Here is a 14,139-nt window from a genome sequence, read left to right on the forward strand (position 1 = left end):
TTTATGTCAAAAAACCTCAAAATGTATTTTGTGAAACAATCTAAGGACCAGATATTGATAACTGGGCTGCTTAATTTAAGTTCATTGGAAGGCACCATACCGACATTAGGGATATTTATGTGGGTTGATATTTGAATATTTTATGTGGCTTGATCACCTGTCTATGTATCCCATTGGCCAAAAGTTTAAACTGGGTATGAAAGAGAGAGAGAGAGAGAGAGAGAGAGAGATACTACAAATTTTAGTTCAATTAGGCGGTTATGTTCAATTAATTTGAACTCACTTGTCTTTTTTATGAGAGTGGTAGCTAGCAACAATAATTGTAGTAACTATGATATGTTGACATAATATGTTTTCCATGAAAATTACTTAAAATACAACAAATAATTTTTTTATGGAAATGGCAACAAACCTATCAGTAAGCAATAACTTTGACACATTTATGAACTCTTATGAGTAGAGAAATAACTCTGGTGACCTCTAGTGGAGGAATGGTCTCAAACGTATGGTCTGGTAAATAATGTAGAACATTAACCTTCACAAGTATTTTTTCTTAAATTGACATTTTATTTAAAATTCTCCATTCTGTTTTCCAGTGTTGAGTATTATATTATCAGTTTAAATACTAATAGCAATAATATCAATTATAATGGAACAAGAGAACACAAAGTATGCCAGTAATACTGCAGGTTTCGTTTTTTTTTTTTTTCTTTTTTTTTTTTTTTTTGCTAATTGAGTGTTTAGGAATGTCTTCGGTGCTGAAAGCTCTGGTCATCTGCAGCAGAAGATAACAGATGATGTTTAATCATCTCCACCACATAGATTCAGTAGAGCTCTCTGGTAGTCACCCTTAGTGAGCTCCTGATGAAAGAGAGAAAATGAGGACAGTGGTGATTAACACGTTTCTTGAATGAATAAATAGGAAGATAAGAAGACATATAAGAGAGCAATAGAGAGAACTGGACACTTACTGAAATTGTTTGGTACAGAGATTTTCCAAAATTCCTCTTAAACTCTGCACGAATCTTCATGAGATCAACTTCACAACGGGCGACGATGATGCGGGTTACGACCTTCTCTTTCACACTTTTACTCTGCACACATCAAAGGTTAAAGCTCAGGTGAAGATATGTGATGCTAAGGTGTTTTGGGGCAGACAGATAGGTCAAATTTTGATGCTCACCTTCATGGCATCACTGAGTCTACTGGCAAAGTATAGATGTTTGTTCTCCAAACACTCAACTGCAGAAAGACAGAGGTAAAACGTAAGAAAAGATGACATGTTCTCTTTTTCAGTTACACGTCCTGCTGTCTCTATTCAGTCCTCCCCTGGATTCCTGCCACTTAAGTATTTCCACAGGGCATCCCACAAAATGTTTTTTCACCAAACAGCTTGTGAATGTGTTAAATAAGATATGAAACTTATTTCCACAGAAAGAGAGAGAGAGAGTTTGAAAGTAATTGAGCCAGCAGGCATAACCATCATCAAATCTGCCATAGTGACAGCTGGGTGACAGCCTATGTGAGTAACAGACAGCTGATAAGTACCCAATGTGAGGAACGATTTTTCAAGATCTCCCTTCACCTCCTTCCGAATGCTCTCCTTTATGTCATATGGGCTGTATCTCTTATACCTTTCGAACACTGAAACAAGAGACTATGATTAGGTTAATGCACTGATAATGATAATGACATTATTGAAATACAGCTTTTCATGTGTCACCTTTCTGCAGGTGTGGGACACTCCTCTCAGAGAATATTGATATCCAGGTAGTCACATCAGTTCCTTTTCTCTTCACTCCAGCTTCATAAAGAGCCTAAACATAACCATAATGTACACACGATTAAAAAATAACTTTTTGTTTGGTAATGCCAGTGTTTTCTAATCCATTCTACAGATTTGAGGGTGCGTGGGTACCATATACAGAACCACTGTAATACTACTTTAAGCATGATGAGAAAATATTCAGCGTCTACGATACTGAGATTCCATTGCTAAAAATGTGATATGAATCTCCTCAGATCAGTTTCACTCACTCTTGCATCACTGTCAATCTTTTCGTAGTCCACCACATTACTTGGCTCGTTCCTCTTGGCCTGTGCACAAAATCATCAAAGATTACTTCAATATTTCTAACAATCATTTGATATCACTGCACAATAGACTGTATAACTAATAACAAAATATATTGTGCAGCAATATATAATGTGCAATTTGCAAATTATGTTGGATTTACAGAAGAAATATATTGCACAGGATTGCATATAGTGCAATGGTGTGGAAATTGATACTGTATGAGGCTTAGAGTATGAGAAAATACTGTTTTATCGATGTTACCTGTACAAGAGCCAGTAACAGTTTAGCGAAATCTCCAGATGTGTCTCCAGACACATCTTTTTCTAACTCCTTCTTAAACACTGCAGGGAGAGGGACATGGGATATGAATAACTGTATATATGCACTTTTCTTTATTTATGGTTTGATGGGTTAGTTTCACTCACTTTCTCTATAAACTTTCTTGATCTCCACTAGCTCCTCATTGTTGCGAGAGCACACAATCTCAATAAGACTCTCCTCATCAGTGCCCAGACCCTGCAAAAATACAGCACCCTATCACGTATTTATAGACATTTAGAATTCATGTAACGCAACTCTAACATAGCATATATATGTTACATTTCACATATTCTAAATAGGAGATACAACATTAGACTATGAACCAGCGCTCAAAAAATTTGCTCTTTGGCTGAACTTGATTAAATCATGTACAGTGATTTTATAAAAATAGCAAATATGCATGGATGAATCGTTCACAATAAGACCAGTAACATGCATTAATAAAATAAATAGGGTCTATTTAGATTTCATGCCGACTTACTATGTAACCTCAACACACCACTTTGTGTAGAAAGAACCTAGTTGAATTGTGTAAACCCAACATAATTAGACATGTCAAAGTAACTCAAATAAATCACTTTTATTTCTTTATGTACTAACTAGTGAAAGTGCATGTTAGCATGCTAAATACACACTGATGGAAGAACCACAGAGTTTAGTTTAGTAACTGTGCTATGCTTAGCACAACATTTGCTCAACAAAATAAGCAATCAATTTCATTTCAATAGTTCAAGCTCCACTCTTCACCACAATGGTAACCAACAAAATGCCAACATAACAGAGACTCTTCTAAATCTCAGCATAAAAAAACATGAAACATTAACAGTTATCCACCGCTATATACATCTTGCACAAAAACACATAAAATAGCTCTTAATTTTAACATTTACTCTCCCCATCCAGTCCTATGCAAAACATGCTTGGAAATGGAAATCCCCTGCCCAGTTTCAACAATGCTTCACTAACACCACACAAGTATTCATGTTGTCCTAACTCAAATGGAATAAGTAAATGTCAGTTTTATAATTATAAAGGAATAGAATGCAATGAAATCAAATTGTGACAAAACAATTATTCAAAAATAATTATTCTAGAATTGTGTTGCTTTAGTTTAAAGTTTAGTTTAGTTTAATTCAGTAAATTGAACAAGCAGCAAAAATACTTTTTTTGAGTGAGTAGGAGCTGAATTTAGCCTGTGATTTTTCAGCAGTGAGCCAGTAGCAATTACAAATCAAGTCAAACTTACCTTGATTGAAGCTTTTATTTCAGAGGCATCATACTGTGCTGTGCTCTTCATCAACCCAAGAATCAAACTCTCCAAAGAGCCAGAAAGCGCCCCCTTCAGGGCACTTACTAAATCCTACAACAAAAACAGTTACAAGTTTTGTTCAAGACTTTGAAACACAGGATAACTAAACAATATTTTAAGACAATTTACAGCTCAGGGCTGTGTTTCCCAAAAGCATTGTAAGCCTAAGTAGATTGTTGAAACCATTGGCACCAATGGCCTTTACGATCAATTTAAGCTTATGATGCTTTTGGGAAACGCAGCCCAGGTTAGATAACCCAGGCAGGGCCATAGTAAGGTAATCTGGGCCCCCTGACTGTATATTGCTCTGGGCCCCTTTCCTATTAAAAAATACAGTTTAGAATTAGTTGTGGGGTCCCCTGTACCTTTGGGCCCCTAAAATCGTTACCACCTTTCACCCCACTAGCTACAACCCTGAACCCAGGTATATACTGTATTTCTATTATATAATTATGATATGTACCTTCTTTGCCTTCTTCTCATATTCAAAAGCAATTTCACTTCTTTGTGAGCAACTGCGTTTTGTCAGAATGTCAATGATTGTCTGCTCATCAACACCTGAATGAATGAATTGACAAAGGAATTAACACACATTAAATCATTAAGATAAGGACATTACTCGTGCCTGAAGGACATCTTTCCATTGCCCATATTTAACATTGATGCATCTGGAAAATATCCCACACACACACTAACAAGGTGCATCATGAGTTGGCCGTTATTCAACACAACATTTATTGCTTGGCACTCCAAGAGAGAACTATTACATCATAGCCTGTAATATTTTGTCTTACAACACAATGACATTTTTTCTTTATCTTTACTACGTAGCAAATGATACACATTTCCAGGAGCTTCCCAAATAGAAATTAAAGTTCTTGCTCCCTAAAAGACACTGATTCATACAGTATATGCCAGGTATTGGCAAAAGAGAAATGCTCACCACCCATTGTACTTGAGTCTGAAGTGCAAAGTCTTAAGAGTTTTAATCAACCACACATCCTGTTTAAGACAGGCAAACATTTGTTTGCTAATCAAATATGTAAGAGAACAATAAAACAAAGATTTCAGGGGAACAATCCAAAAATTACAGCACATTGGTGACTACTCCATTGTGCTTAATGCATAATTGTGCAAAATATAATCATTATGTTCCTATACTAATAATGTTGGGAGCAAATTTAGTTTGGGTATTTATGGCACCAAACCTTACCTTTGGTTTTGATGGCTGTTTCTAATCTGGCTGCATCCATCTCTGGGTCAAAATCATAAACTGGCACCACAGTAGGACATTTAGGTTCTCTCTCCTGAAGATACATACCAATAGAAAGAATATTCTCTATAGAGTCAAAATATATTTAGGCTAAAACAAACATTGCATTTTATAGTCATTTGCAATGGTAGCAAGGTCAGAACTTAACCAGAGCTTGGGGCAAAAATGCCATTAAAAGTGACAAAATGCCCTAGATTTTAAAAGTGAATTCCTTCCCTCTGTTATCTAAAATGTGATACATTTTGTATTATTCTATTTTAGGCATACCTAGTTACAGGTTGCCAATATGATAGTGGTTTGTGATTTAATAGATAACAGCCATAATAGTTCTAATTGAGAATTTAAACTAATTGATTCAATTGAATTATTTGACATAAAAAGATGACATGTTTGTTATTACATGGTTATAAAAATGTCCCTGAAAATCAATTCCAAGGGGCAATTATTGCCACTTAATAAAAGGGTTCATTTCTGACACTGGATGATTGTCAGTTTTATTATACAATTGTCATACTTACCCCTCCATAGCTCAAGGTGAGTTGACTCAAAAACTCAGACACTAAAGCCATATTCCTGGAGAGGACAGACAATACATAGAATGTTTTAAGACAGGTGAGCAATGAGAAGATCAAAAAGGAGACATAATCAGTGTTTTTAAGCCACTGTAAAAATACCCTTAGTTTCAAAGGTCGTAGTGATGGTTGTCATAGATACAGTGATTGCTGGGGCTTTTCTCTATGTCTAAAAAAAAAGCCCTGCACTAATTAACGGTTTAGAAAGGTACTTGTTCCAAATGTAACAAGACTGAAGCATAACTTTTTGTTGTGTGATTGTCCCTTAGCAACATGGCAGGGATTAAACTTCCCCCTGTTAACAGGAAATCGTATATTTATCTTTCTGAAGTCTAAATTATGAGGTGAGTTACAAATGAAACAAGAGGGTTTGCTTGAACTTCGGTCAGACACACCCTGACCCACACCCAGCACACATTCCACAGGCCAGTGCTGAACCTTCTGACTATCACACACACACACACACACACACACACACGTTGGTGCAGCTATCCTTATGAGGACTCTCCATAGACATTATGATTTTTATACTATATGAACTATAGATTCTATCCCCTAACCCTACCCCTAAACCTAACCCTCACAAAAAACTTTCTGCATTTTTACATTTTCAAAAAAACATCGTTTAGCATGTTTTTTAATGGGGACACTTGAAATGTCCTCATAAACCAAATTTATATCATAATACCCTTGTAATTACCAGTTGGTAACCTAAAAAAATGTCCTCGTAAACCACTTTCAGCAGATTTGTCAGGACTAGAAAATGAGAAACGGTAATTATAATCAGAAATAACAAATGTGACACCTTTGGAGTCAATAAAGTTCAGTATACTGCAGTATATCTTGCAGCAATATTACATGAGTTAAAAGACATTTAATCTGAGTTTCTCAGTCTAAACAAAGGGAGAATCACAACACAGAAATTTAAATAGGACTGAGAGCCAGAGGAATGAGTCTTACCTTAGTAGATGCTATGGAGCTCAAAATTGTAGTTGTGTGGTTCCAGCTGAGTGTCTCAGGATGGGATTACCTCTTAAATGCATCTAGTCAATGACTCACTGTCTCCTCCTATCCTACTATCAACCCACACACACAGACCCAAAAGCCCCTTATCAGTTACTCATTTACTGAACTGCACGTCCATTATACAAAGTAACCATGGTTACCACAGTTTCTTCCAAAATACAATAGTTATAGTCTACAGTTATTTTTACTGAAACTGCATTTTTATGTAAGAATTAAAAATTAGCTGCCGCTGTCATTAAAAAAAATAAAATAATATATATATATATATATATATATATATATATATATATATATATATATATATATATATATCGTTTTTCTCCTAAAACAATTAGGAAATCTCCTTTCTCTTTTGCAAGGAGTTCCAATATGTATTTATTATGTAAGTAGAAAGAATTATTGTATGAATTACTGTATTAATTGTATTAATTAACTGTATTAATTACTTAATATTTTGACCAAATTTCATACTGTGGTAAATTTTTTTGTAAGCCATTTTAATTTACATACACTGACAATTAACAAAATGAGAAACTGTTTACTAGGTCACAAGCAACCAATTAATCAGACAGATACACCGAGGATGAACAAAATCAGTCATTTGGACATTAGCTATCTGATATTTATACAGCTTTTGAAATCAATTGAATAAATAATTATGTGTGTCATTAGAAAAGTACATGGATTCATCTATTATGAATCACATGTACTTTTCTAATGGCACACATAATTATTTATTCCATTTTCTTTTTATTTACATTTCCTGTTTGCCACTAATAACTTGATTTTTTATCCAAAATATTGTGTTAGCCTCTATTCAACTGCATTTCATTATTAACACAATTAAACATCCCATCAGTCACAGTTAAATATTCTACCAATCCTAGCTAATCATTACTCAGTTTATCAATATTTTCAACATGTTCACTCAGTAACTAACAATGACATTGATTAAAAGAAAGGAGAAAGCACCGTGTATGTAGTTTAAATGGTCATACAATTATTGAGAATAATATTTGTATACAGGTTTGGCTTGCTGTCCAAAATAAAGAGACTTGACTGAAGACGAAGTTAAAATAAGAAAAATAAAATAAATAAAAAAATACACAACAAAAGTGACTAACTAAAAGCAAACTGTAATCCCTAATAAATGTGTGTGTGTGTGTGTGTGTGTGTGTGTGTGTGTATGTAGTATTGATCTAATTAGTGGGGAGGTTTAGGGGATTCAAAGGAAGTTTGCTAAAGGTGGAGAAGCACAAAGATTCCTTAACAGGTTTCAGGTCAGTCTCGACAAGAGTTCTGCACTCTCACTTGTAGCACCAGTAATAAACGTGTATGTGGGTTGGGTTTTACAGCCAGACCACACCACACACTGACATCCACACCCACAAACATATCACACATTGTTAGAATGTACTCTCACTGTTTTCTGCTGATTTTCTCCTTTGTGTCTTATTACACAAATACACATACACTCCCATCTACATTGATGGGGACAAAGTGGAGCATGTGACTAGTTTCAAGTTCCTGGGTGTCCATATCTCTGAAGATCTTTCCTGGACCTACAACACCTCCACTCTGATCAAGAGGCGCAACAGCGCCTTTACTTCCTTAGGAAGCTAAGGAAAGCTCACCTGTCCCCCCACACTTTTACCGCTGCACTATTGAAAGTATCCTAACAAACTGCATCACAGTGTGGTATAGCAACTGCACTGTCTCAGACCAGAAAGCCCTCCAGCGGGTGGTGAAAACTGCCCAATATATCACTGGTGTTCAGCTACCCTCCATCAAAGACATTCACCACAAACGCTGCCTAATTAGGGTGAGAAGCATTATCAAAGACACCTCTAACCCCAACCATGGTCTGTTTACTCCTCTCCCATCTGGGAGATGCTATAGGAGTTTTCGCTGTCACACTAGCAGACTCAGGAACAGTTTCTTTCCCTCAGCTGTCAGCCTACTGAACTCTAAACTCAGGCACTGAACACTACATCCCACTCGGACTATATATATATATTTTTTTGCACATTCCCTTGCACATTTCTTTGCACATAATTTCTACCTCTTGATGCCGCATGCACTGTTATGGTCACCGGCCATATATATATATATATATATATATATATATATATATATATTTACATATTTATACTTAATTCTGTACAAAGCACCTTCAGTGTTTATACGTCTTCATTTGCACCTTGTACTGTATTCATAGACATTTGCATTGAGCTGGTCTCTGCTTATCTACCTCATAACTATGCACTCCATAAAAATCTTTATTGTATATACTCAGATATATATATATATATATTTTATATATACATATTGGTATTTGCACTTCTGATTAGATGCTAACTGCATTTCATTGGCTCTGTACCTGTACTCTGCACAATGACAATAAAGTTGAATCTAATCTAATCTAAAGCAAATTGAGTGTGATTCTATGCTACAGGATAGCTTAGAATAAATCTAAGAAGAGCTTCATTCTTCAGACATGACGTAATTCCTTAGCAATCAATGTTCTACACTTGCATCCATGGCATTATGTGACAAGCATTGAGCAATCACATACCATTATGTGGTGATTTATCTCACACACACACATAAGGGGCAGTCCATCTATGTTGATGTCAAATTTAATCATAATATTAATATTTGCATGTTAATCTGAAATTTAAGTATCAACTATTATCTATTTGAACACTTTCACTTTGGATCTGAACCAATGAAAAAATGTATAGGACCTTCTGCTCATAAATTCAACAGAGCATAAACAGATGCAGGGCGAGGTCATACAGTGGTGATTAGGTTTACATATGTCCTTACATTTTTTCAAGCTTTATGTTTAATGTAGCTCATAATAATTAACTGTACTGTATCATATAAAGCTAATATTGTCGATATGTTTTTAAGATCTCCATATGTATTTAGGACCTTGTTTTCAACCCTTAGAAGGTATGTATCCTGGGGGATACAAACATTTGAGAGACTGGGGGAAGGGACCATGGAAAATATTGAAAATGGCTGCAAATACTCAAGTGATGTGGTATAAAAACACTGGAATCAACTCAAAATCTTTATCTAAAAGTAACATGGCAGCATTCTGTGAGAAGGCAGATAACCTCAAACTAAATATTTTCACAAGACTATTGAAAATAAAAGCAACATTTTGAAGAAAAACATAAAATGTTATTATTTGAGTCCTAATGTATTGGTCAAAAATAAATACATTAATTTGCTAAGGTATTTTTATATTCCTTCCATTTAAAGGGTTAACAGGCAAAGTTTTTTTTTTATGAGAGTGAAACACAGTTTCTTAAAGGACAGAGTGTGCATACTTCATTCTAAATACTATCTGTGAGCCATTAGCTCTCTTTAGTGTAGAATATGGGCACACACACACACACAGTAAAAATCTTTTTGTTTCAACTTAAAAATGAAAAGTGTTTGTGCTGCCTTAAAATTTGAAGTTGTGTCAACTTAAGAGGGAAAGTTGTTCAAACAAAACATAAAGCTGAGTTAAATCAATATCAAGTTTTTAAATGAGCTTAACATCTTTTCAAGTAAACTTAATATTCTTAGTTCAATCAACTTCTTTCTAATTGAATTAAAAACTGAATATTGATATACTGAATATTATAAGTTCAGTGACTTTCGTATATTATCATTTAATATGATTGATAACCATAGAAGTAGTCAGGGATCTCCTATTGTCACAGGTAAATTAACTGCTATTTGATAGTAAATGGCCAGTTGATGATGAGAGATCAACATTTGATCCCTCTGTCATATTTAGACTTAACCATATCAAAGACACGGATTATTTATATAATTATTGCTACATAACAAATAACTGAAAGTGATTACAAACACAACAACCAAAAGCATAGTGTCAATAAAATCAGAAAACTGTATAAAAAAATAAAAAAAATAAAAAGACTGTAAAACTGCAATTTGCATAATTTATTCATGCTACAGTGCATGTTGGGAATCTGAGTAGTGAGCGTGATTTGCGTATTTCTCGACTTACGTATATTTGTTATTTCTGCCAACTAGTTTTATTAAGTTCACTAAGTTATGACAAGTTCAGTCAACAGAAACTTGGATAATTGAATTCACTCAACCAGATCAATCCAGGGCAGTTATTCTAACTCTACATTTTAAATGAAACCATTGTTTCACAGTGCACACACACACAAATCTAGTAAGTCACTGAGTAAATCGATGTGAGAAGTTAAATGTAAATCATCAGAGAAACAATTAAAAATGTTTCCATAGATGATGCCTAAAGTTCTTACTCAACATTATTACTTAATGAGTGTATGACTAATGAATTATTAAACCAACTGACAAGAGAAAGATGACAAATGTAATTTTCATCACAAGCTGTGGGATTTTTATTATCATCAGCACATTCAACACACCATTTGTCAATGTGTGACATGCGCCTTTAGTAAAAGCAATTTAGGGGGTTAAACCTCTAAATACAAAAATCACAACATTAGATGAAAACTGTATTTAAAAGAAAACAATACTTTTTGTACAGGTGTATATACAAACAAACAGCAAAATATCTCGAAACAAACAAGTAGGAAGAAATGGACTGTTCCTAAAGATCTACCGGAGACTAGTTCAAAGAGTGCTTTGGTGGATTAAAACAAAACAAAACCTCTGTTAATCGGTTAAAAAATTAAGGATGGAAAAATGTACAGAGGAAAAAGATGATTCTGGATCTTCTAAACTAAAGGAAGTTTTTCTTTAGTACAAACAGTGATGCACTCAAACAAGTAGCATGACTCACAAATTAGCATATCATGGTGTGTACTGTATATCATACAAAACATTTGGTCATTTGTCAGTGAAAAATATGACAACCTTAAAAGGGACTGTGTTACTGTGATGATACTCTTGTCTTAAAATGTATATAGAAAGATTAAGTACTCATGCCCCAAAACCAAAGCAAGAGAAAAATACAATACTGCCTTAGTGATGGACATTGAAAGGATAATGAATTGGCAAATTAAAGAAAGAACATTCCAGGCCTCTGGACTAGCACACATACAACACCACACATTGCAAATGTCATAATAATAAACAGCTAATAATCCATACTGAACCTTGATAATGTCAGAAATCAATGAACTTATTTCATCGATGAGTTTAAAACCAAACTTAAGAAGTTTATTTACCAACCATTTAAGTGCCATAATAGTCCTTTAATGAGTCACCATAGTTTGATTTTACCAACACAAACAGTGGGATTTAGGTTTGCTTAAAAGAGAGTTATTCACAGGGTACACAGGTCAAATCAGGTCTCTAAAGAAATAGGAAAAGGATAAAGTTATCAGGACATGAAAGAGGCCGAACCAAGCAAATTTCAAACCAAATAAAACCACATGATGACGTTCTGCATCAAAGCATTTGCATGCAAATTTCATTTTCAAAACATGATTATGTCATTGTTATTGCTTTCTGCTCAGTATTGTTTAGGATAATTCTTCCTGATGCTCAAAGAGGACAGAACAATTGAACAATATTTCACTGTAATATTTTGCACATTATTTATCAAACGACTGTACTTTACTGCCATCTCCTTGCAGTTTTTAACACATTTACTCTCCTCCTGAACTATAAAACAATAGTTTCCCTGAGCAGCCCAAATATACCCTTAATGAGGTCAGATATTTGATGGATTGTCTTTCACGAAAACATACACTAACGACAATACTACAAGTAAAGCAGTGCCAGCCCTTACAAAAAAAACTTTAAACACAGATGTTAGATTAGAACATCTTTTTTACTAAGGTTATTGCTGTCCTTGTGTGTAGGCTGCGTGCTAAATGAATTAAATTTGACTTATATGTACGTGTTGACAAAGATCTGACATCTTTCTTTTAGAAACAAGCCTGTGTACAAAGCTGCAAATTATGAAAAAAGGAAAGAAGAGAGGAAATACCAGTTGTTCCCCTCTCCTCTTCCCTGATGAGCTGCAGTACTTGAATGTCTAAAAATGTCTAAACATATCTCATCTTACTGAAAAGGGTCAGTTAGGAGCAATGCCAACCACCTCCATCACCATGACATTTAATATCAACCGCTAGATCCCCTGGAATGTCAACACATGACCCTTATCTGTCAATCATCTCTGCACTCACCTCATTTTGACGGAAAACTAATTACAGAATCACTATGGCACAACATGGCTTCACACCACCGTCTAGACAATGAGAGCTGGCTTTAAAAGTCAGGAATTTATCAAAACACAGACAAGAATTTCAGATCTTACAGATCTAAAATAACAGCATGATCCTTCAGATTTTTTTTAGTTTTTTTTCCTCCACAAATTGAATTCAAAGCATTTATTGCTGGGAAAAACACAAAGTGCTACCTTTTGTTAGGTTCTTTTACATCATACATTGCATGATTAACTAGCCATATAACAAGTACATATGCGTATAAGTGAACTCACTGCCTCAGAATATGCCATTTTATCATGAAAATGCAACAGTCAAAAGTTTCACTACAATTGAGATTCAGGTCTCACAGTTTTGAGTCCTATGTCAAGCCTTGTGCATCTCCACAGTCTTCTCCTGGGGCTGGGGCAGTGGTTATGCCAAATGATGTCCCTGCTGAATGCCTGTCTAGTGGAAGAGGTCAGTAAAGGGCAGTGATGTGGTTCTAGCACCAACATGGGCTGTTCATTGTGCCACCAGTGGAGAAAGACAGGGAATTCTACTCCAGACATTCATTTCCTGTCTCTGTCTACCCCAGACGTCTCTGAATTTCTCTCTATGACCAGTAGAGGGCACTGCTGGGGTAGACAAATACAGTGGGTGTGTCTGTTTGCTCTGAGATCTCATGCAGTGGAACAGGACACAAAAAGATTAAACTGTAGCATGGAGGAGCACTCTGATGCACATTACAAGAGATCGACCAGCACCCCCAGTTTTTGCCTCTGATGATTCCTCTCCTTCAGACCACCCAGCCTTTTAGTGCACGGCCAGGGGCAAAGTTTAAAGTGTAGCAGAACTCTGAGAAGTGCTTTGTGACAATGCAGTGTACATGAACTGAGGCTGAAGTGAGCTTAGATTTTCTGTCAGCATGTTAGTATTATCTCTCTCTCATTCTTTCTTTCTTTCTTTCTCTGGATCCATGCAATATCAGGATGAGTCTCTCTCTCAGGCTTCCTGAGGCAGAGCCTGCTCAAAGTCTGAGCCAAACAGCTCTTTATAGAGCGGAGGGAAGCGCGTGTGGACCATTTCTGGGTACAGAGCTCTGAACGCACTCAGCTTCTCCATGTGTCGACGGCATAACATCCGGACAGTGGACACTTTGCAGACCAGCTAAAACGGGATCAGGAATACAAGTGGTCAGAGAAGTAAATAACTAGTACTGTAGCAATGTGTTTATTTAAAGGGATAGTGCACACAAAAATGAACACTGTCATAATTTACTCACCCTCATGTTGTTCCAAACCTGTACAATTTTCATTTGTTCCATGGAACACACTAAAGAGATGTTAGGCAGAATATTAAAGGAATAGTTCACCCAAAAAGGA

The 14,139-nt window shown here is 35.5% G+C and overlaps 2 protein-coding genes across 4 annotated transcripts in view; both read right to left on the bottom strand.

Annotated features, from left to right (window-relative positions):
- Positions 1 to 546: 546 nt before the first annotated feature.
- On the bottom strand, positions 547 to 6,612 carry anxa2b (annexin A2b). The gene is made up of 13 exons (XM_051651439.1): positions 6,513 to 6,612; positions 5,499 to 5,553; positions 4,921 to 5,014; positions 4,171 to 4,265; positions 3,645 to 3,758; positions 2,503 to 2,593; positions 2,339 to 2,418; positions 2,038 to 2,097; positions 1,724 to 1,817; positions 1,549 to 1,644; positions 1,184 to 1,242; positions 972 to 1,094; positions 547 to 861 (listed from the first exon to the last, which is right to left on the bottom strand). The coding sequence occupies exons 2-13, from the start codon at positions 5,547 to 5,549 to the stop codon at positions 802 to 804; spliced, it is 1,017 nt and encodes a 338-aa protein (XP_051507399.1). The 5' UTR covers positions 5,550 to 5,553; positions 6,513 to 6,612; the 3' UTR covers positions 547 to 801.
- Positions 6,613 to 10,942: 4,330 nt separating this feature from the next.
- Positions 10,943 to 14,139, bottom strand: part of LOC127413845 (nuclear receptor ROR-alpha B) — a 95,962-nt gene continuing 92,765 nt past the window's right edge. For all 3 annotated transcript variants that reach the window (XM_051651342.1, XM_051651333.1, XM_051651350.1), the window contains one exon: positions 10,943 to 13,924. In XM_051651342.1, the coding sequence (XP_051507302.1) occupies positions 13,760 to 13,924 (165 nt within the window). In that variant the 3' untranslated portion in view covers positions 10,943 to 13,759. The remainder of the gene's footprint in view (positions 13,925 to 14,139) is intronic.

This window comes from Myxocyprinus asiaticus, chromosome 2, assembly GCF_019703515.2.
Source record: "Myxocyprinus asiaticus isolate MX2 ecotype Aquarium Trade chromosome 2, UBuf_Myxa_2, whole genome shotgun sequence".
Taxonomy (NCBI): domain Eukaryota; kingdom Metazoa; phylum Chordata; class Actinopteri; order Cypriniformes; family Catostomidae; genus Myxocyprinus; species Myxocyprinus asiaticus.

Coding starts and splice junctions, on each gene's coding strand:
- anxa2b (XM_051651439.1), bottom strand. CDS start 5,549: ATGGCTTTAGTGTCTGAGTTTTTGAGTCAACTCACCTTGAGCTATGGA. Junction 3,759..4,170: donor ATGAGAAGAAGGCAAAGAAG/GTACATATCATA, acceptor TTTTTGTTGTAG/GATTTAGTAAGTGCCCTGAA. Junction 1,645..1,723: donor TGTCCCACACCTGCAGAAAG/GTGACACATGAA, acceptor CTCTTGTTTCAG/TGTTCGAAAGGTATAAGAGA.